This window comes from Colletes gigas, unplaced genomic scaffold (genome assembly GCF_013123115.1).
Source record: "Colletes gigas isolate AHSC1104 unplaced genomic scaffold, ASM1312311v1 Colletes_gigas_Sc00025, whole genome shotgun sequence".
NCBI classification, from domain to species: Eukaryota; Metazoa; Arthropoda; class Insecta; order Hymenoptera; family Colletidae; genus Colletes; species Colletes gigas.
In genome coordinates, this window is record NW_025106654.1 from 2,010,288 (window position 1) to 2,034,207 (window position 23,920).

At 42.8% G+C, this 23,920-nt stretch overlaps 1 protein-coding gene across 1 annotated transcript; it reads right to left on the bottom strand.

Annotated features, from left to right (window-relative positions):
- Positions 1-902: 902 nt before the first annotated feature.
- LOC122401554 (mesocentin-like) lies at positions 903-3,602 on the bottom strand. The gene is made up of 4 exons (XM_043403756.1): positions 3,202-3,602; positions 2,282-2,496; positions 1,850-2,131; positions 903-1,339 (listed from the first exon to the last, which is right to left on the bottom strand). Exons 1-4 carry the CDS (start codon positions 3,600-3,602, stop codon positions 903-905), a joined length of 1,335 nt encoding a protein of 444 aa, XP_043259691.1.
- Between the last annotated feature and the right edge of the window lie 20,318 nt (positions 3,603-23,920).

Below are 23,920 nucleotides of genomic sequence, written 5' to 3' on the forward strand. Positions count from 1 at the left end.
CGCCTATTATACTAAATACCGTGAACCGTGGTAGAGCATCGTTTTTCCCTTGGCAGTGCAAATAACCGTCGAGATGGCCCATTCGCGATAGCGTACGAAACACATGGAATCGCACTATTATGCGGCAAGATTAAAATTTGAATTGTTACGGATACAAATTTCAACGTTGCGCTCCGCTCTAAGTATCCGGCACTTTCCAACCGGCAATAATGCAGTTTACGGAACCGGAACGCGTTATCGTGTACACGTTGACGGTAAACAATGGTTAATCCATTCATGCAAACAGCGCTAATTTCTCTTCCTTACTAATTGAACATTAACGAGGGGTTGAATTATCGCTTTTAATTAAATGGCGTCAACAGAAAACGGAGGCTCCTTTCGTGTGTTTCAAACTTTGTTATATCAGATCTCGCTAATCCTTTATTCTACCAGTACGGAACAGCTTTCTTGGGTAATGAGCACAGCTTCGTGTAATATTACGGACAGACCCCTGTTGCAACGAACAGTAATCGAACGTCGATTATGGGAATTAACGCGGAAACAAGTCCGTTCCGATAATCGATGTTCTACGTGGTAATAATTTTAAAAACTGTGTCAGCAGTTCCGAGTTGCCTTTGTGTTCAAGACGAGATCCGTTAAGTAAAGATATCGATGAAATACAACTGTAAAAGTAGAGAGTTCCAGTGGCCTTATATGGCCAATTACATCAGACTGCACGAGAATTGGAAACTTTTATGTTTCTTGTTCTGTTTATTTATTTCTCAAGTTAAAACAGTTAATACATAATATTATAGACTAGCAATCTACCTTTCGTGTTACTTAGAATTAAATATCACTTATCATCTGTTATTTTGTATTTTGTATTACATAGTTGCAGTAAAGCGTTCTCTCATTAGTAATAATTATAAAATATTGACGGTGAAAATTGTCGTAAGAAGAATAACATGATCGTTCGCGAGACGATTACCAGTCGACCGCGTAATCGTTTTCATGATCGTCTCGATGATGGCCTTTGTCTTCGTGACGTTGTCCTCGGTCTTGCTCGCTGAGAACAGTTCTTCCATAGCAGAATTGAGGATGCACGATCTCTGTTGTGGATCGTAAACGTATCCGAATTTGCAAACGCACTGATAACTTCCCGGCATATTGATGCACACTTCGTTTTCTGACACGCAATCATGCTGTCCTCGCGTGCACTCGTTCACGTCGACGCAAATACCGAATCTGGAGGACCATTCGTAGCCAGTTTCGCGACAATAACAGCTGATGTTTATTCGATTGGCTATCAAACTAAGAAAGTCTTGATTCTCCTGCCGATCCAACGTGCATGTTCTGTGCGCTGCAAAAAAGTCGATAGGTCAGCCAGCGAAGCCTTGGATCCGTAAGACGAGTGCGTTTCAACAATGTTGTTATATACGTGGTAAACAAACAGATTTGCATTAGTAATTCGCGAGGCAACCATAAAAAAGTTTCCCCGCAAAAACTAGGTCAGAGATTTAATAAACATCGCCATCGATACCAACTGTAAAACTAATTATTTTCCGGATCCTTCCGTAAAATAAAGAATAAAACGATCCACGGAGCGCGCGAAAGAATTTCCGTGGAAAATTGTACAGCGCCGGCGATGCAACCGAAGCGTAATGCTCGGTATTAAAATCGAACGCGAATGTTTGAAACTCGTAGGAGGATTAATTAATAAGGTACACATCGTCCAGAACGTTAATGACTGCAATAACGAGGTACACGGGCAAAATAACACAATATCCTAGAAGTGAAATTAGTCGAGGTATCCAGTCCCGAAACGGTAGCAATCCTCTTACGATATAGGTGCAAGATGATTTGTACGCACATGGAGAGTTCCCAGCGTAGCAAGGATTGAACGGCGTATGGTAGCAATCCGTGATGTACCGGATATGCCTCATGGGACAACAATGATCGGGGCAGAAACTATAAAGCGCGCAGGCATACGGCTTCGTGTCGTCGGCTCGGGGATCCCCGTTGTCGGCTCCGTATTCGATCTGGCAGTTTGCGTGATTGCCGCAAGACTCTCCGAAAATGCTCAACTCTGGCACACCGAGCATCGTGTACCAACACATGTAATAACTCGCGGTAGTGCGCCACTGGAATCGTTCTAAGTCATACCAAAACGATAATAAATAAGAAAAAATAAGACTTTAATCGAACGTCGAAAAATTGTTTAGGGGAGCAAACAACCCCCAGGGACCGATCGTAATCGTCCCTTTTTTATTAGAAAGGTCCCGAGGGAGGCCATGACACTTGCCTATTGGACCTTGAAAGGGAACCATGGTTAGATTGTCACGCCTCTGGGCCATCTGACAGTCCCTTTGAACGGACAAGAGCTGTTTGGTATTGTTCACAAGATTCCATTTCTGTTCTTTCATGATCGTGATGGTGTCGTCTTTTCGCCGTAGGGCAGTGAGCTTAATAGTCCTTTCGAGATATTTCAGGCACCCGATGAAGCTCGCATCGCAATGTCTACACATAATAACGCGCCTCGTCGATAATAGAATTCTTGCGATTTCTGTGTCCGCGGCAATTGAAACCGTTTGACAGGCATCGACAGCGAACAATACAAAGCGAAATTAACGGGAAAATGCCTGAATCAATGGCGATTACAATTTCGTGCGAATATCGATGCTGAACAACAACTCTGACAACTTGAAAGATATGACATTGTAAGAGACAGATAATATCGTTCACGATACTATTCAGAATCCAACATACTACTTTCGCTTAGAATTAATTCTGTACATTGAATTATCAAATATTTCTGTGTCTCGCGTTATAAATAATGGCTGCTAAATGCGCAACCACGATGAACGAAAATGAACTTTCGGGGAAACAGATCTTCTTACTTAGATTAGATCTACCACTAAATTGCTAAATAAATACGATATGATTCGAGAACACTTGAAACCGAAACAGATGGTTCGCCTAAAAGTCTATAGTAAACAGTCTATTGGAAACGAACTAATTCAAGGGCAACCAAGACCCGTGAATAAAATGTACATTAGATTTTGCTTTGTTATGGTAATGCCATGTTTCGTGCCTTGTCAAAACATTGACGAAACCTGCTAATTATACTGGGAAATCATCGAACACGAATCAACAGTGTAATTATCGAATAATCAGGGGCGTGCTACAAAAACACACGAATCAAGCACGACGTCGATCCAATACCTGCGCACTTCCCAATGCAAAGACCTCAAAGGTGGTTTCGGGAATACTTCGTAAAATCTGCTTGGCGAATCCTCGAGCCTTCTGTAATAACGTCGGTCGAAGTCCTGAAATTTGTGTGCTCGAATGTAATACGCGACGTCTCGTATGGCCTTGTTCTTGTCCCAGTTTGCGTCCCAGGCCTCGGTGTCTTCGTCCATGTCGGGCACGTCGGTTATTTTTATGTTGGGATCCATAACCTGTACCGTCATTGCTACGGGTTCGATCTCCCCCACCTCCTCTCTCGGCGTTTTCACCTCGGCGATCTCTGCCGTCGACGCTGTAATTGGCAACGTCGTGTTCTCCGTCCAAGGAGATGCATAATTCACGTACAAATGGAAAAACGCGTATAATGCTAGTCTCATCGGACACAACTTCCATATCGCAACGTTTTCGATCGTGTTTCGAAGAAAAAGACGATCGAAACTATTAACGGAACCGTGGATAATTTTCGGAAAACATGGAATCAGAGAGCATTCACTCTGTACGAAAATAAGTGGCCGTTTTGAGGCTCGGTTTTTAAAACAGATCGAAAATATCGAATTTCCGGATCGACAGCAGAAGCCCATCTGGTCGGGTTTCGTTCGACATCGCGGAGACGGTCGGTTCTTGCGGACGTATTTCGTTCTTTTCTCAGATTGGCGAGCAAATGTTGACCCAGTTTCAGCTTTGGATTGGACGTTACTCGCTCTTCCGAAACTGCTGACTAGAATACGCGATGAGCGAGAAGTTAGGATGGTTGTTACGCCGTCTTTCTCTCACGAGAGGACCATCGACCACCCGAAATCATGCTGGAAATACAATTCTCCTACCCCAAATGCTTTCCCCGGCAAGTTCATTTTTGATCGTCTTCGTTTTCGTGCGCGAAATAAAACCGACAAATAATCGAGTCAACTTGTTGGCGATAGCTCGATCTATGTATTCCGGGGGATACTGATATTAAAATCGATCTATACGTTGTTCGGATCGTTCACAGTTTTCTCATTCAACTTGGAAGAGAGGGAAACTCCAAAGTTGAAACTGAAAATTTTGATTATCAACGCAAGAACGTATAGAAGGACTCGTTTGTATACAAAGTGTTAGGGAGAAACGTGGCGCTTTCGAGCGATTGCAATGGGTCGAATCGCTCTTTAATTGGCAATTTGAGATAAGATTGAAATACAGCGCGCGATCGATGCGAAAGGATGCGCTATCTCGGCAACGTCGAAACCAATCTAATGGGACCGTGCAAAACCACACCGAAAATTCGATACCGCCGGTTCTATTCGTGCCGCGGTACAATAAACTAAAACGAGAGAAACGGTTTATTGTCGCGTAAAACTATCCGCGATTTCGATAGGAATCGCGTGTGCAAACAAAGTACGTTTCTTAAACGCCCCGCGCTCGGCCGCGCACGTGAAAATAAAATTGCTACGTTACGCGTTTCGGAGCTTTTTGCGATCCCTGAAGACATTTTCCCTGTTTGTATTTTCCAATTTCCACCGAGCGGCCCTACGGTTCTAACGAAATATATTTTCAAACATCACGCGAACGAAAGTAATTAAATTTCTATGGCGAAATCCTAAATTATTTAACGTTAACCTTTGATATGTATCTAAAATATGTGAGTCGGCGTGATACATAGATTTCGAGTTGAACACGTAACGCGAATAGACGTGCAGCAAGAGAAACGAAGGAAGAAAATCGATCACTGTCGAGAATAATATCGAAAAGGAAAGCAAAGCACGAATGACATGGTTCTTCGAGTGTCTCGCGGAAATAAAAGCGAAAGGTAGCAGAAGTGTACGTATAATCGACCGTCGCTGCACCGAAATCCATTTGACGATTGGAAGCTTCCGCGCACCTTTGATCTACTTCGTCCCGCGAAACGATGAATCATAATGAAGAGTGCACCATTTTCGTCAAATGTAAGCTCGTACGAGCCGCGCAGCCAAGGATCCTCCCCGGAAGTTCTCGTTGTTGGAAGCGCAGACCTCCCGTTTAAAGACTGTTCTATTTAAGCTGGCCCTGGACGGGAGGGCATGTTCCTCTCGTGGAAATTTCGAACGGGGACTAGAATAAAACAAAAACCGGAAAGACAGGGATGGCCTGGGAATCGTCGAGCACGTTCTTATGCGAATTATGGTCCTGTCGCTTGGGAAATTTCGAAATTAATGGGCTGTAACGATCCCGAAGAAAGCTGCAACAGTTCGAGACAATTCCGAGTCTCGGGGTTCGGCTGATACTCGGTACAAGAGGGAGGAACTAAAACGTGCCGTACAGTCCCGGGCAACAATGGCGAAATCCATTTGGGAGATGACGCGCCCGTATAACCCCGGAGAATAGAGTTATCGAATGCTTTTGTATCTTTGATTCTTTTCGAGTCGAGTCGCGATTAACCAACATGGAAAATGTTCATTCTCCGACGTCAACGGTTGTTCGCTTCGGCAATGAACAGACGCGCGAAGCGTTTTCTACGTGCTATCAACGTTTATAAATATAATTGTACGCAAGGTGTCGGGGCAGCCAGGAAATTCGTGCGAGTATTTTGTCAGCAATTTGAAATTCGACGCTTGATTTACGAATCTCTTCTTGAACACCGCATAAAGTTTCCGAATCGTATTCGCCGTTGGAATATTCAAACAGGGAACAATCCGACAAATAGCGGCAGCCCTACTTTCGATTGCTTCAGCGATCGTTCGTGTGACACACTTCGGAAGAAAATCACACGGATCAAGCTGGTATTTAGATTCGGGGACTGTGGCTCGCGCGTAGTCGAGACGACTCCGAGCGGAAATTTCCGAACGCGCTTCAACTCTAATCCGTTTTAAAGGATCCCCCGTAACAGTATGCCAGCCATTGACTTTCAAATCGGTTGCTGAAAATTCGGAGAGCTTCCCGGGTAAACACGACTTCACTTTTTCCGATGGTATTTCGAGAACTTTTTAAATATCCGAGCTCGCGACGATCTGCGGTCGGGCAACATGAAAATAAAAAGAGGGGGACGGGATCTGGTCGGTCGAAGAAAGTACGTTCTAACGAAACAGTGTTTGAAACAAAGTATAAATTGAATTTCATAACGGTGCTTTGGACGATTCTTTTTTGTTGCGAAATAGTTCTTCAAAGCTGTCGTCGTATTGGTAATTACCTGGATAACCAGTTCTATATTTCGTACTCGTTGCACGGTAGGTGTTTGTATATTCTAAAAATCTGCATCGATTATTTTACACGGATAACGTTGTATATTCGCTCGGGTCTGCTGTATTTTTCATACTTATACGCATATGCTTCCAAGATCGTATACACGATTATGCATTGTGTACCAGAGTGGTTGGTCGTGCATAATGCCCTCTCGGATATCCTCGTCTCTCGAGCATCGACGATGTTCAGCGAAGTTCCTCGTTCGCTCAGCCTTCCTTTCCTCTACCTATGTCACGACAAGATATTGCTCTTAACAGAATCTACTCGTTCACCGAAGATAATAAGTTAAAAAAATTTGTTACCCTCTGATCGATTCGGCGAGCAATTAAAGTTTTCGCGACCCAATGCTTTTAGAACGATACGCATGAATTTTTACGAAAGACAAACGTAACAGAAAACTACAGAGAGTCTTTCGAAGCGTGTGGTAAAAGAGCTCGACGCGTATTAGATTAGAAGATGATCCGATAAAAATGTAGACGGAGACGGTCCGTTGTATAAACGCATAGAATTCTCGACCTTGTCGCGATGGACCGAATTAGTCGGGGAGGGATACGGGTAAGGACTGCTTCAAAACGAACTCTTCGTAAAACCCGTCGATAAGTAATGGAGAAAGCCGCGGAGAAGAATAAAGACGTAAAAAGCGGCTGAACAAAAAGCTCAAAAGGAGAAGTTTAATTGCTTTCGAATATCGACGAGTGTCGCGAGACGTCCTTTAATTTGAAAGTCAATCTTTGGAACTTGAAAGGCGCGAGCAACGACCAATATTATTTATTCGAGTTCGATATACAATAAGCATTGCATATTTCTCGTTTGGAACATAGTCGTAGGACGTATCGCGTACAGTTGACTAGATAGTCCAAGATGGGAGAATTTGGAAAATCAATCGAGCAGGAAAATGACATCTGTTAAGCGGTTTCCTGAACGTCCTAATGTTCCCGGCAACCCTACAAAAGGTGGGCTATGCAAGCATAACAATGGAGCGATGCCAGGTCAGCGTCCTTCGACAAAGCCAACTGGAGGTTTTGCCGCGGCGCCAGACTCGAATCGCGAGCGTGTCCTAAGCGTAGGTTCGCGATACGTCAATTTCTATTCAAAAGCCGGAAGAACACCAAGGGTTCCAAGTCCAGAGTGCAATTTGTAGTTTCTCTACTTACGACTGGCGTAAAAGCGCTCGTTTAATCCCCGTCTGGCGTTTATATCGTCACGGAAGATGAGAAATGGACGTTGGAAACGGCGTTAAATCGAAACTGCCCTTTCATTCTCCCCGGTAATATTATTGTCGGCGACTCGTAACATTTTCTGTTTGCGACAATTATTATTATTAACTAGCGTTTCGTTGGCATTTTTTGGCATCGCACCTGTAGTAATTTTTTTTATCGGTGACGCGGATGGCGAAGCCGGATCTCGTTGTCGACGATATTGCCGAAGCTGCCGCGGGCGTAGCCGACGAAAAACAAGGAACGACGATAGTCCCATTATTGGAAAAACTTATCACACGTCGAACAATCCTGCAACCGCGCGCCTTTTCACGGCTTTTTTTCACGCCGTGAGCCACCAACACCTTCGTCCCTTTATTTGCACCTCGAAAAATGCACACTTTAACGATCTTAATGCTGAAAAACGAGGCGCGTAGCCGCAACGCGCACCAAACTACCCGTATATCGCTTTAAATCGTTAAAAGCCGCTCAGGTTATTCCATCGATTCGAAAAAAATTATCTACCAGTTTTATCGACGTTTCTGTTCCAGCAGAAAAATTGTTCTCGTCTTTGTCGGGCGACACGAAGCTACCCCTTTCAGGGCGCAAAGAGTAATAAATTAGATTCATCTGTAAATATCACTTTCGACCACTTTTCGATAAAAATAAGATCTTTCCTAGCCGTCGAGTGTTTTTGTTCGGTTGACTTTCGTAATAAATCACCGTAAATCTAGATCTCTCCGGCCCCGGTTAAGCAGCCTTCAAAAGTTTTTCACCGTTCCACCAAAAGAAAACACCGTGCGGACTAAATAGTCAAGAAGCATTGGCTAAGCTTCCCAATGGAATTCACGTCGCGACGCTTTCGAGCGAGCAAAGCTCTTTGGTTTCGACTAAATCGTACGAGAGATCCGTGGATAAGGCAGAAAAAGCGTCGCGAGTCCCGATCTCCTTCGTGCACAGAACGGGACATAATTCATTTCGCGTGGCTTGATTTCAAGAAAAACTTACATTTCAATTCTAAACATTCTTCGTTCGAATTACCTTCGGTTCGACGATATGAAATTTTGTACAACCCTTTTCGCAATCGATAGCAACTAATCGTCGAATTAGTTCCGCAACCATGAATCAGCAATTTTCTTCCTGTTTCTCGTGAAATAATGATGTTACTTTAGAAGAAGTTAATCTAGCGCGCAACCAGTGTATCGCTTTTACTTCGGATTTATCGTTTACCCATCCCGTTGAAAATGTGGTAAACAAGGTATTCAGACGATCCAGTTTAAGCCATTACCAATATGCGCGCACAATTTTATAAATATTATACCGTGATCTAATTTTCTTATATTTAGAATGGGAAGTTTTCTGTATAACCGTCGCCATAACCATTTGGAAAGAGTGCAGAGCAAGTTTCTCAAATTTATTATTCATAATGCTTTGAAAGAAGTTGCGCGGAGAGCGTGTTTTTCCTATACATTATATAATCGCTCGAGGGGCAATCGAAGCGTACGCCATTGTCGCGATTTATTTCCTTCGCTTCCCTTTTCCAATGTAACTGACGTGCTCATGATGGCCGAGAAAAATAATTTATAAAATTGAAATCGAATTGAAAATCCGAAACGATTTCGCCTATGGGAATTTATCGTACAATGATGTCGTTGGAGCGTGTTTGAAAAATTGAACAAAGCGAAATAACAATGGCACGACGGATATTGAATTTATTTGGAAAAACCAGAATGTTCAAAATGAAATTCAGAAAACGCGCGGTTCGTAACTTTCTACGCGGCACAACTTACTCTCGTGATCCAAGCTTTGTCTTATAATTTTCCACGAGGCAATAGAAGTGCAAAGATTAGTCCATGTACGCTATAACTTTGTGCAAAGTTTGATCGCAACTTCTTAGATAAAGAAACGTCATTTTCACGCGATCATATTGCAACTCTGTACTCTACAGTTTCTCAACTTACAAATCGCAAATTAGCAGTCTTTATTAACGCGTTTCATGCAACTGAAAATTCTGCCTTGTACGCAATAATCAGAGTTCAAGTAAACGGGTCGATGTACTTTCTTACTTATTTATTTTTCAATTTAACGTTCCAAGACATCGACGTTCTTCTGCTTCAGAATATTGTTTGGAAATATATGTGTGTGTGTGTGTGTGTGTGTGAGAGAGAGAGAGAGAGAAAAAGAGAATTGGATGTCCATTGCTAATCGTGTCACGCAGCAAACGCTCGAGGGATCCCCGGAGCGGTGAACCGAAAACGTGTAACCCACGCGAGTAGTCAGATGTAGCGCGTGAGATGCAGAAGCCAGCCGTAGCTAGGAACCGCTCGCCGGACAGCCATGACTTCTATGGGATGTCGCGCGTCCCTGTACTATTTTGTCGGATATTAATGGAAGCCGGCTTGATAAATGAGCTGGTCGTGGGAGGCACGCGAAAAGATAGGGGAGACTCTCTGGACTCCCTTCGTTCCACGACTACCGCCTCCAGGCTTTAAAGAGAAAAGCCAGTCTGCTGCCCTCCTCTCCTGTCACCCTACCACCCTGGCTAACGGGTGTTGGATAAATCACGGATTTTCTCGGCGCACCTGGGAATCCGTGATTCGCCGATATGATCGTTTTAACGGATAAACGTGCTCCAACGACTTATCGGCTATTAAGTGAAACCGTATCATACGGTCCCAGCGTCGAAACGTTCGATAGATTTAGAGAGAAATAATTCTTAAGAGATCGATAAATCAAGGACGAAAATATTCCAAGCGTCTGTAACAAACGGGGGTAAAAATTGCTTTTCGAAACGAAAACCAATTTGAAACGAAATTCAGTTTCTTTACAAACTCGCTACATTTACGTTCGAAAGTGCATTTTATATTTCGGCATACGGAATTGCGTTCAATGATGCAGGGTGTCAATACGTACATATTTCAAGCGACATTCGAGAAACGCATCAAATAATTGGCAACCGTGAAATTCGGTGTGTTCGTTGCTCGAGAATAATTGTCCACCGAATGGATCGTTCGAAAGTTCATTTCGATCCGTTATAGAACCGCGTTGTTCAATATTTTTTCATTCACCAGCCAATTTATTTAATTCTGTACGAGCGTCAGCTCGAGAATAAATACCATCGCAAAAATATTCACTCACATTTCACGTTTGCTAACTTTTGATATTTCTGCCACACGGTCGTACCTATTTTATTTATACGTCGGTGATTTTATACTTTTTGATCGTTAGCCTTCAATTACGAATCATCGGTATATCAATCAATATCGTTTTTCAGCATGTTTGACACGACCTTGGAAAGACTATAATCGTTCATGAGTTTTTACTGCATTTTTCGTTCAGATTATTTTACAATTATCTCAATTTCGATGCAGCATTCGACATATTCGCGTGAATAATTTAAATTATCCAATCATAGCAAACAGATTTCACAGGATTTACAGAGAAAAAGACCGCGATAACGTGTCGAGAAACGCCATTACCGTGTTCCACCAAACTCGTACCAGCGTTTCGGCAAAAGAAAAATTGTGCTGTGTCCCAAATGTAATCATAAACGAGAGCAAGCAATGGGTTGCAACCGCGAAAGGAAAGCAGTCTTTATGGTAACTCTTTTGCGCGATTTGTCGGGCGGTAAAAAATTTATGACTAGCGAAAAGAAGTATACGCGTCCCAGTCAAGCCATGTAGCAGACGCTTTATCCCTAACGTCGCATGCATTCGAAATACTTAAACCGGGGGATTTAAAGTGACAAGTATTTTCATCTTTTCTGACCGCCCCTTGCGCTGCAGCAGTGGGATTTGCTCGTGCATTTATCTTTAAAGGCACGCGTATACATGAATTTCACAGCTATAACAAAATATCAGGCTCATAAAAATATTTAAACTTTACGCCAATAGCTAAAGTACTCAAGTTTGCTCAATAACCAGGATACGGACACTCTGTGTATCTGTAGTTGAGAGGAATGTTATTTAATCGGTTAATATATAGATTCGAAATTAGTGTGTTTTCGAGTTCGATCAAGATTCTGTTATTTTTGTGAAATTGCTTCGTTACTTCCAACATTTTCCTGTATTTTCTGGTATCCTTTGTAGTAGCTATTTCTTTGGATGTCTCGAAAAATATTCTGCGTCTCGTAGTCTTTCTATGTTCTGTTACAGTCGATTGTATATAGCCTAATCTGGCGCACCTTTCGTGTTCCTTGTACCGTGTGCTTGAATTCTTCCCAGTTTCTCCAATGTATACACATTTCCGTACGAGCAGAGTACCTTGTAGACTCTGGATGAGGATGGCTGCGGCTGTGGATCCTTCTAAGGAAATAAGTAGTCCTTTTCTACGCTTTCTCAAATATTTGCCATTTATGTTCCTTCTCTGTACGTTGCCCACCATTATTTCAATCTTTCACCCAAATAATATTTCTCTGCACCTCGGTTTCTTTCCCTTGGAACAAGCAACGAAAACCTTTATCCCGAACCATCGGTCTCTGTTCAATTTAATCTTTCGGTATTTACCTGTAGGCAAAGCTCCGTAATGCTCGTAATTTCCGACGTCGTTTCTATTTGTCTGCTTTTCGTCTTCTTCGTTGCACAGCCATCATTAATGTTATTTTCTCCTTCACGTATTTAATATATTCCGTCAGCCCAAGTAAGTTGGCCTTAATAGCAACCAAGCTGAGCGTCGCATTTGCTCTACTTTGTATAAGTACTTTTTATCCGGTATAATAAAGACATTATTATTATCATTCATACCTAACACGCGAGAAGTTCATTAACTTCCACGCTATCCCAATCATTCAGGAGACAAAACTATATTTTGCACGAAACTTGCGATGCAAGAGAATAAATATCGCGTGAAAAATGTAAAAAAAAAAAAAAAACATACAGGATGTTAGGCCACCCTTGGAAAAAATTTTAATGGGAGGTTCTAGAGTCCAAAATAAGACGAAAATCAAGAATATCAATTTCTTGATTGAGGCTTCGTTAAAAAGTTATTAAAAAATTGAATTAAACAATTTTAAATCGTCCTGGAAAAATTATTTTCGGTTGCAAGGTTTAATTACAATCAGTTTTGGTGAGTACACATACCCCCGAAATTCTACGTACTTTCGAGAAAAAAATTCTTTACCGAAAATATACTCTGGGGCCGGAAATGTTTCTATAACTTTTTAACGAAGCCTCAGTCAATAAATTAGTATCTTTGATTTTCGTCTTATTTTGACCTCTAGAATGTCCCATTAAAATTTTTCCCAGGGGTGGCCGAACACCCTGTGTATCGAGAAGTATGAACGAGTGAAAAACACAAGTTAAATTGTAGCTTCGATATTCGCATTCACGGAGTCTCTTCCGCTTATTTCGATCGAAAACTCGCGCACGTACTGCAACTGTAATAGAAATTGACGTAGATGCGCGACATATGCATCGCGAAACGCGCATACCATCCGGGCGAACTAATTACGAGCGTATCGAGTAACGAGACAAACCCGTTTATCGTTTCGAATTACAGAGAAATTCTGAATTAACGAGACGAACTCGGCGAATACGTAGTTGAATTCCTCCGAGTTCCTCTGCCCGATTCAAGAGAGCGGCGAACAACAACGATGCAGAGAAGAAAACCGGGACGGAAGGACGACAAGATGAAGAAGACCGATATCCTCGCACGTTTCCCCTACTCGCTCGACTTTTTGCGCGATCGCATTAATTAACGCCCCGACGAAACGACAATCGGGTCTCCGATATTAAAGCGAAATTCGAAATCGTTAATTATCAATTGGTGATTCTTCGTATAATCTCCGCCGTGGAGGGAAAGTCGATTTGCATGTTAATTGTGGCGTCTCATCGACGTCGAACCGTCGATACGGAATGCCGATAATTAACGCCGCGTTTTCAATAATTTTTCCGTCTGCTCGATGAACCGATCGCTCGGATAGAATAAAAACAAAGATACAGATCCGTTAGCTACACCGATGACGGGGATGATTAACGATATAATCACCTTTCCGCGTCGCGTACCACACACCCGTCATACCATGCAGTATTAATTTTCAAGTGGCCGAAACTACATCGTTAGCTACGATCGATATCCAAATGATAAATCGAACCTTTTCACACTGGCACGACGCGAAATCCGTTGCTTAGCTTAAATTCTTCTCGGATCGCGAAAAAATCCAATAGAATCGTTTAGGGACATATTGACGCGGTGGCAATAAAATTAAAACTCCAGCGGCGCTAATACTTATTCCAATAACATCGATAACGATGTTGGTTCATCTCAGCCACGGGGCACGGATCTAATTCTAGCACCAAAATATTCCCAAAACGATGCCTAAATATTTTAAATATTTTAGTGGATATCAAAGTTGAACACGACACAGAAACGGTCGAGGACGCTTCAAGGGGTTAAAGGCGATACACGACAGCCAAGGACTGCTTTCCAAACTAACCTCAACTCTCTCTCGTATCATGATCATCGCAAATGATCCTGATGAGGACAAACAAATGCAAATCGCTATTGCAATTTGATTTCTCTGATTTAATAATTTGCTATGGTAGAACTTGCATCAAACCCCTGAGCATCATTAACGCCTCTTCAGTGAACTCCCTCGCGAGTTTCGTCCCTATGGATTTATATCCCGACTGTTCAATGAATGAATGACGTCAGGCACTGTTAATTTCGAATTCAACACAACATTCATGGCCCGAATACAACGGCTCTGTCACTGTAATTAGAGTATAATATTGTATCGTTCGAACGAGAGGGAGTCGAAGGATGACTGTTGTTTTGGTTTAATTCCGAGTTTTGGGTTTACCGATCGACGATTAAGAGCTTTGCGGGTCGCACCAAGAAATCGAACGATGGTCGCGGCTGTTGCTCGGAATCCAGTATGTATAAAATAAGCCTCGACGAAACGTTCGTTTCATTTGCTAGACGTACAACAAATACAAGTTGGAGAGAGGAATCTCCGTTGCGCCGGCGGGGTTCGTAGACGGCGACCAAGTTCGCTATATCTACTACGATTTCCAACTATTCGTAGAAATTCACCGTCAGCGTGTTGGCGCAGCTCCGGGGAATACTAATCAAGTTTTCAGGTGGTTCGTAATGGGAAGGGTAGGGCAGGAGAATTAATTCCAACTCCAATTAATATCTACGGAATACCGCGCTTAACAATTTCGAAATTCCATTATGACGAGTGTCTCCTTTGTTCCTTCAGAGACGATCATGTATCGGAAAACTTCTCTTCTGATTGCGTCGACTTCTCGATAATTTCAATTTGTGCAAGGTAATGTAACGTATAACAGCTTCGGAAATTTAGACGATTTGGTAGCCATCAAAGTAAACGAAAATTTTACTGAAATGTAATTCAGTTTTATTTCACGAAGTTCTCCTATTTGACAGTTTGTCACAGGCGAGAATCGTTTCGTATAAGATCTGAGAACGTCGTACCGCGGTACTCGGTGTCTCGTACGCGCAGCGACAAAATCTCATTACGAGCCAAACGTCTACTTGCGTCGTTGTAAGGAAACCAACGTTGGTTTGAACGTTAGTTTCTCGAAAGGCGTAGAAAATCGTCGCTTCGTTGGCAAAGTCACGTTTCGCGGAGGCAGGTGTCGCGTTTAGACGACGCGTTGTTACTTCGAGAGCCAAAGTAACACGTTCGTCCTGGGAAAAGGAAAACGCGACTCGACAAGATTAACGAAAGTCTTCTCGGTTGTCCTTGCTAGCCTTTCGCGGCGGAAAGGAACGCTCCTATTAAGCAGGATCGCGCGATTATACGAGGTTGTCGCGAGGATCGTTCTCGGGGACAACGGGGCATCAGCCCGCTCCAATTTGACTGTCCAGGAAGGAGCGCGGCTCAGTAATACCCTGGACAAGCTGGAATCGTGCTTGTCAGCTCGGTTACCGCGAATAATGGATGTGACGGTAACTCACGTTAATGAAGCGCGCCATTTACATCTCCTCCACCTTCTCGCGCTGGCAACTGCACGCTTCGCCCCGTCGCGCCTTTGATGGCTGCGGAAACGTCTACCCCTACGATCCTCCCCTGCGTTCTATTCGGTGTACCCTCCGGCCCAACTATTATACTATTCGCGGAACACCGACCGCGATTGGCAACTCCAGTCATTTCCTACCGTGAACAGTAGGCCAACAGACCCCCGAAAACGAGCTCTCATATTTTCTTAACCCTTCAAGGGCAACCGTACTCTCGAGCCGAATTTTCTATGGTCACTCGTTGGACAAACTCTTATCAACGGACGCGGTTGTTTGAACAATAGCACCGGTCGTGTTCTTGCGCGTATTAATCATTCTTTGGTACATTTTTCTCTCGCGCAAGACGTTGTAAAAAGAGCAATGGAATCAAACGACCCGACGCGGAGCAACATCGCTAGAATGTGACAAGAAATTGCTGAAAGGATGCTCGACTCCCCGTAGTAATCCTGCTAGGAATCGAGGACAAGAAGACTCCTTTCTTCGGAAACAAGCGAGGAACACGAACCGGAGGTGACCCTGCGGCCACCCGGAAACCGTGAGCACGAAATGGGTGGGCGCGAAACGGAGTGCCGACCCCCTTTTGCCCTCAAAAAGCCTCGAAAAGAATGGGAACAAATAGCACGGGTCTCCTCTTCTTTCGTCGTTTGCGCGTGGGGTGCGAGAGAACCCGCAGACTGCTTGGCTGCTAATGGCGACTCGGGACCAACCACGATTCGAAGGGTGCACGACGCGTCAACATACTCTTATTGTTAAAAATTACGTGCAGCTACGTTGACCGATTCTTAAATATTTGCATTGTGGTCGTTAAAATTAATCTGCTCGCTGTAAAACCTGGGTCAACCTGTGCTTTATTGATCGCTGAACGAGATGAAAGACCTCGAAAATATAAGGCAAGGTTAACCCAGCGTTTGACCGCATTCGACCGATCCCTAACCCGGATCAGGGAAACACAGAACGCCCAGAATACATAGAAGGTCTGGGTAAACCTAGATAGACCTAACCCATATGTCACCTAGACGAACGTAATACATAGAATGTCCGCTGGAATCTAGGTAAACCTGACTCATATCCGTTCTAGGTGCAGGGATTACATACAAATATACATGTACAAATTTCGGCTGGCTTAAGCTAAAATGAATTCACGTGTAATCCATGGTTAAACCCAGATGTCAAAATTTCGCCGAAACGGTTCGATGCGTGGTGCGATAGAATTAACGAATCCAGCGATGCATACGGCGAAAGAAAGTCCTGGAAAATTGTTGCACCCCACGAAGCTTAATTCGCGTTAAATTGTACGTCACGTGTTAATTAGAAAACGTAAATGGTTCTTGGTCTACGGAACTTTATCTGAAAACTTGGGTATATGCAAATTACCGAAGTATCTTGAGTAAATTTAACCCCCGAAACTTCTATATTTGCCGGGATGCTATGCGCACCAACCAAACTATGAATAAGTATACAATACAAACGCGAAATATTCCCAGATTCAATAGTGCGTCGCGCATTTCATGAATAAATCTAAAACGCCTCGCCTTGTACCGTTTCACGCACCATCGAAGAACTGATTCAGAAAGGAAGATTTTTTGAAGGAAAATTGGCTTGTTCGGATATACGTGCATCGACGAAGCACCAAACAGCTGACGGAGCGCGGGTAATTCGTTATTAAGACATAGAATTCGACGGTGGCGCGATATCCCGAATAGGATGTAGAGTTAAACGCGAAAATGATCGGTTACGAATTACCTTCGTAAATCAAGAGATTTACTTGTAGCAAGATTCCATGGGGAAGTATCGAGCGCTTAAAGACATATACAGGGTGTCCCGTAACTAGTGTAAGAACTGGAAATGGGGTTGAGACGATTCTGAACAACAATTTCCTTTGCAAAAATGTCGGATGGAGCTTCGTTTTTGAATTATTAACGGAAAACACTGACCAATCACTGAACTAGGAGAGCCAACGCGTCGGGTAGGTAGCAAAATGTGCATTGAAGATACGTCGAGGAACGAATACAAATAATTAAAAATACTACCACTGCAACTGTTACCTAATTCGTTAATTACTACGTAATTAGTACGTAAATTACTAAATCGAATTTATTAATTATTTGTATTCGCTGTTTCCGAGGAAAAAACAGACTGGATTTCTGCGTGCCGAAACATTCCTCGAATGCAAAGGGTTAATATAGAAATAATTGAAATTCGATTCTGAAAAAGCAAACTGGATTTCTGCGTGCCGAAACATTCCTCGAATGCAAAGGGTTAATATAGAAATAATTGAAATTCGATTCTGAAAAATCAAACTGGATTTCTGCGTGCCAAAATATTCCTCGAATGCAAACGGTTAATAGAGAAATAATTGTAACAGTTGCAGTTGTAGTATTTTTAATTATTTGTATTCGTTCCTCGATGTATCTTCAATGCACATCTTGAGTTCGGACGACCCTGGGCGCGTGGTAGGCGCGCGCCGTGATTGGTCAGTGTTTTTCGTTAATAATTCAAAAAACGAAGCCCAATCCGACATTTTTGTAAAGGAAATTATTGTTCAGAATCGTCTCAGCTACCCCCCATTTCCGGTTCTTACACTAGTTATGGGACACTCTGTATAACCGTGAGATGTTCGCGAGCGTTCGCGTCTTGTGTCATTTGTAACAACCGTAAGCCGTTGGTGCGGGCGGTTCGATCGCGAAATTATTTCGCAATCAGTGCCCGACCGAAGATTAATTCGAGCTTCGGGTTCGACCGCAGCCCCGAACTACACCCACCAGCAGCCATGAAAACAGAGGAAGCGTCGTCGAACAAAGCGGAGAGAGCGAGAACTGACGAGAACCGGAAACGCGGAGACGCCTACCAGCCAACATCGTGATGTATGTGTTTTAATTCCGCGGCAAAGCCGTCCTTTATTTATTGGCTTTCGTTACAGGATATTGCGACAGACTTCGTCACCCTGCGTGCCTACGTTTCCTACACCTCCTTTTTTCCATCCTACTTTCCTACCTGCTTCTCTACGCCCTGACGCTTATTCTTCTACTCGACCCGCTCAACTTATTCTTTCCACCTCTCATTACACCAAAGAGTTAATATTCGTATCATAAAAAATCCGTTCTTTATTTCGATCAACGACTCGCCCTTAATCCTGTGTTTTATTCAGCCTATTAATTTTTTACGCGTAGTTATCACGATGTAAAGAGAATCCAGCGATTCGGTACGAAGCACGACTCGCGATAGTCAAAAGGATATCCAAGTTACGTGGGAGATGCCGTGGAATAAGTTTGTAATGCATCGTATCTCTTAAAATTTTTTATTACGAGCGTTGAAATACTTTCGTGACCCTCTTTTTGAGAGATTGTCTTTCATCTCCTTTCGTTTTATTCCGGTTTTCGGCGTTTACCTTCGTTCGTCTCATTGGCTCGGTCGCCTCTAGCTCTGCCGACTCTGTCTCCCGTCCATTTCGCTCGGCACGTGAAATTTGTCGCGAGTCCAATAAATTCGCCCGTATGCGCATACGGGTTAACCGAGTAATACGATTGCTCGCGGCGAACATTCGCGTCGTTTCCTCTTCTCATCTTTTTCTCCTTCGTCCCTTGCTCTCCCCACCCGAGTCTAGTGCTCAGTCACCGCGCAATCTTCGTCGCTTCGTGGCTATTTGTCTTTCCCTGACCACTTTTTGTCGAACAAAGATATCGCGCCAGGCACGAGCGCATTTGCGAACGGCAACCTTCTCGCCCTCGCGGGACTTCCCGGGGTGCAACCATAAGCCACTGGTGGCGGACGTAGCGCGACGAAACACGAAACCCCGAGAACCCGTTAAAAAAGCCAAAAGATGAACATTTGAGAATCCACGATTATTGGTGGCTAGCGAGCACGAGACAGCTTTTGGGTAATAGAAATCTTAGCCAGCAACAAACAGGGTGTTCGATTTCGCAAGATTGTTTTTAAAAATGTCAACCGATACACGCTGCGTTGGAGAGTCCCAGCACGTCCGCGACGATAGAACAGCCGTAACGAAATTACTACAGGAAAGGTATCGCGGAGGCTTTATTGCTCACGATACGACGAAATTTATAGCGGATGATTATTGTCATCCACGTGACCACTTAGGAAACAGTACGCACGCAACCGTTGGACGGTACTTCTACTCGTTGCACTTTGTCCAACAGTTTCTGCTATACTCGTCGGAAGTATCGACCATTGTCGAGCATTGAAATTCTAGTACGATATCCGCGGCTTTGCCGGGACAAAGGATGTTACAATTTCGATATCTCCGTTTAGAATTAATGACAGGAATGTGCGAAAATTGTCGTCCTGTAGTTACTATCGAGTAGTTAATCGGAAATTGAACGTTTCTCGGTTTTAAAGAACAAAGAAATGTTTTGAATTTATATACCGCGATACACAATTTGTTGAACTTATTATAAAAGCCTCGGAATTATTCTGTAATCCGGATTTTCGCGGCTCAGACTCGGATTATTTGTTGAAAATGCAACACCCCTAGAGACTTTAATCACCCCCGAATTGTTCATAATTTAATATCCATTTTCAGTCTCGAAAATTCCTACACAAAATTGTTAATTCCTCGAACGGTAAAATATAATGCATGGATCGTTCGAACCTTCCTTAAATACTAATTGAACAATCGATAGATATAAATTTTATCTTGGGGGCAGTATATGTTGTAGATATTGCTAGGGAGTATAACAAGCTAATATCGTTTGAAGGTTCCGAGGGCGTTCCAACGGAGGACGGAAACGGGCAATAATGTTTACAGGGTTGAGAGGCTCATAAAAGTGATTAACATAATAATATTCGAGCGGTATTTCAAGAAGACGGGCGCTGATGACACCACGAAATAATTTGCTTTATCGTTCTCGTTTAAGTGCCCTCCGATGTATAATCGGTCGAATTCCATTAACGTCGAGTGTCGCGAAGGGAACCCGAAAATTGACTTTGCTTCGTTTGATTATCTTCAAGAAGGACCCTCCATCGAACGAATTATATTTTGATACAGCATCAAAATTTGTTCATCTATTCAAGTTCGATAACTGTTATCTATCATATGGATCTTACGGCATTTTTAACGACATTATTGTCTTCGCAAATTCCTCGTTTTTGTTTGATTTACGTTCCACGATAATCGTCCGTCGACGTAGAACGGTAACGTCTGGTCTTCCTCGACGATCACGCGAATAACTCTGACCCGCTTTAGCGTGAAATTAATTTTAATTGTTCGTTAATTAGTTCCTAGTCGAACTATGCGATGCGATGAGCAAGTAATTAGATTGCGGGAAACAGGGGCATCGATTCACTGTGTCTTTGCTCATATCTTTGTATTGGTATACGGGATAGTTCAGAAGCTTATCGATGAGATGCGACACTCGTCGAATTGAAAAAACAGAAATATTTTAATCAAAGTATTGTAAGTAAGATATTGGGTCAAACATTGGCAGGGGATGATTTTACATGTAAATATAAGTCAAAAAGAAAGAATAATAATTTTTTGACCGAGCCTCCGTTTTCGGGATAACTAAATTTAAAAATTTGTCGGATACCAGTAGAACGTATATACAATTGGTCCGACGCGACTGACCAGCAACCGCTCTTTCTACTTAGATTGATACTCAACTCGCATTCCAATGTTCTAGCGTACTCGATGAATTTTCACATTCGATTTTCGTGTAAACAAGACTTCGAACTAAGAAATTATACTTTATTTTTTCCACTTATTTGCCACCATAGAGACGGGCAGAAGAAACGCGAGTTCCCTCGTTTCCCGAAAGTCGGGAAAGAAGAATCGAAGATTGCAGGGCATCGTAAAGTTAAAAGTTGAGAGCGTGTATCGTTGTAGTCGATTAAATGACCGGATGGGTACTCTTTGGTATCGGAAGCAGCTCGACAGAAGTTTCCAGACCGTTCAATTCGGGCCAATCTCGATGAAAGGCGACGAGTCAAAGGTAACTCGAACAGATCGAGGTCGAAATTAAGTTCCGAATCGATTGACGTTCGAGCAACGGGTCCTTGACTTTATAGACGAACCAATTATATTCTTCCTTATGCTCGGTCCCTTATTTTCTTTCGAGTCGTTCGTCGTCGAACAACGCGTTCAGCCGCGCTGGACCGTGCTGGACCGTACGGAATCCGGAAATAATAGCACTCTCGTTTCTCCTCGATTTTCGTGACCGGGTTGTTCGCCGGCATTGATTTTGGATAATGTCCAATCTGTTTGTTATTTATGGGGAACGAGGTAACTCCACTCTTCCCTTTCGCTCCCGTGCTTTCACCATTTCGCTTCGACGTGCCACCCGGCAACCGATTTTCCATCTTTTTCCCCCGTTTCTCCACCCGCTCGCCGTCTCGCTCTTTCTCCCTTTCTCTGCACCTCTGAAAGGAACGACCGCATACACCACGCTGGGAAATCAATTTTGGGGAACAACGAAATGTGTCCGCCCTTTTCAGTCGTACCGCCGCGTCGCGTCACGCTTCTGCATCGACGTATCATCCGAAACGTTGCGACATCGCGTTTCATAAAAAGCACAGATATCGCTTCAACATTAATAATTAATAGAATATCAGATTGCCTCGCGGACTTTGTCCCAAATTTGTGCCAACAAAGGGCTTCTCGTTGATTCCGGTTGTAAACGATACGCACACACGACAACGAACCACGTTCTTCGTTATCGTTAGATATTGGATAGTTCGAAAAGTTTGTAGCGTAATTTGAAAATAAGTACTTTCGATCTTTTCTCAGCGACGGGTCAGCATAGGGTCTGTTTATGCATTAACGCGAGTATTCCGTCGATTATTCGCAGGCTGTTAACATTCGATTTGCCGCTATCAGGGATTAAATATTCATGAGCCCCATATACGAGGGTTGCTGGAGATGTTACACGCTACTCGACCCTCTTAGGAGATATCGTACGTTTTATTGCAGCTGATACAGTTTCGTGTAGGATTTTCGGGCAAATGCATGATCAGGGCCCGATGGTCCTCCTAGTTTTCGTTACTTGAGCAATCTCGTTTCCCCTTGAAACAACAATTTCCATGGTAAAAGCGAATTCCGCGTCTTTAAAGGTGTCAAGGATATTAAAAACTAACGATATTTGAGCAATTTCGCGTTGCAGTATCAAGAGGTAAATCTAGGAGAATATCGTATCGTTCGCGAGATACCAAATCGGATTTCGAACGTGTATTACATAGCACCGAACGCAACACAATTCGTTCGTCTATTTTATACTCTTGGGAAACATATTTTTCTTTCGCGAGAATGAGCACACGAACAATTTTCTTTCGAAGTATAAATATTCAAATTCAATAGCGTGTCTGTACTGTAGAAACATTTTCAGTCTTTCATTAGAAAACGCATCGTAAATATTCGAGACTTTTGAGCAAACTGTTATTTATTTTCTGGGAGTCATTAGTACTTGTAGGTGTAATGCGAGATAGAGAATAAACTCTTCGTTTCATATTCAGAGATATAATTGTTTTACAGCGAAATTTAAATTAATTTTAACTCATAATTTAATTTAAACTTCGGTTAAACGAAATGATTCGTGCAAGGAGAAAATGAAATTGAGCGAACAATAAGAACGAAGCTAACTGTAAACAATGAACTTTGAAAGGCTTCTGAATATAATTATACTTGTACGATACTTTGGAAATACTGACAAAACGAAATAGACGAACAATTAGGCTTCGTACGATTTCAACTACTTCAAACATTTTAAACCAATGGAAGTAATTGCTTCGCTTCCCGTCTAGAAACAATCGAAATTCATTTTTTGAAATGAATCGTCGCTTGCAATGAAAAATAGGTTTTATACGATAATCGGAAGTCATTGGGACAATGGTTGAACGAAGAAGAATGGGCAAAGTGCATGTTGAAACCAAATTGCTCCGCTCATAAAAGAAGTAACGATGGCCGCACGTAGGATTTTTCGCAATAGCTTCTTAAAACTGACAAGAGAATTTTGGTGGAAATATTTTCCAGAGAAATTGTCGAATTGTCGAATTTGCAACGAGAATCGCTTGCATTTAGACTAGAAAAATTCAGGTTGCGCTGAAAATATTGTCGTGGTCGTTTGTACGTGCGCAATTACGTTCATTGATTCATCCACGCCTCAAATACGAAATTGTATTCGAGCGAACAAACGCGATTGTCTACATGTAAATAAGCGTAACATTTTTTGAAATTGATTTTCTCGAAAACAAAGTCCCGCGCGAAAAATTTGTATTGCAAATTTTCAATTTACTCTCACACGAAGAACCACCTCCTCGTTGGTTGCGCTACGATTCCCAGCGCATTCTGTATTTCCATTAAAGCACGGAAGTTGCAA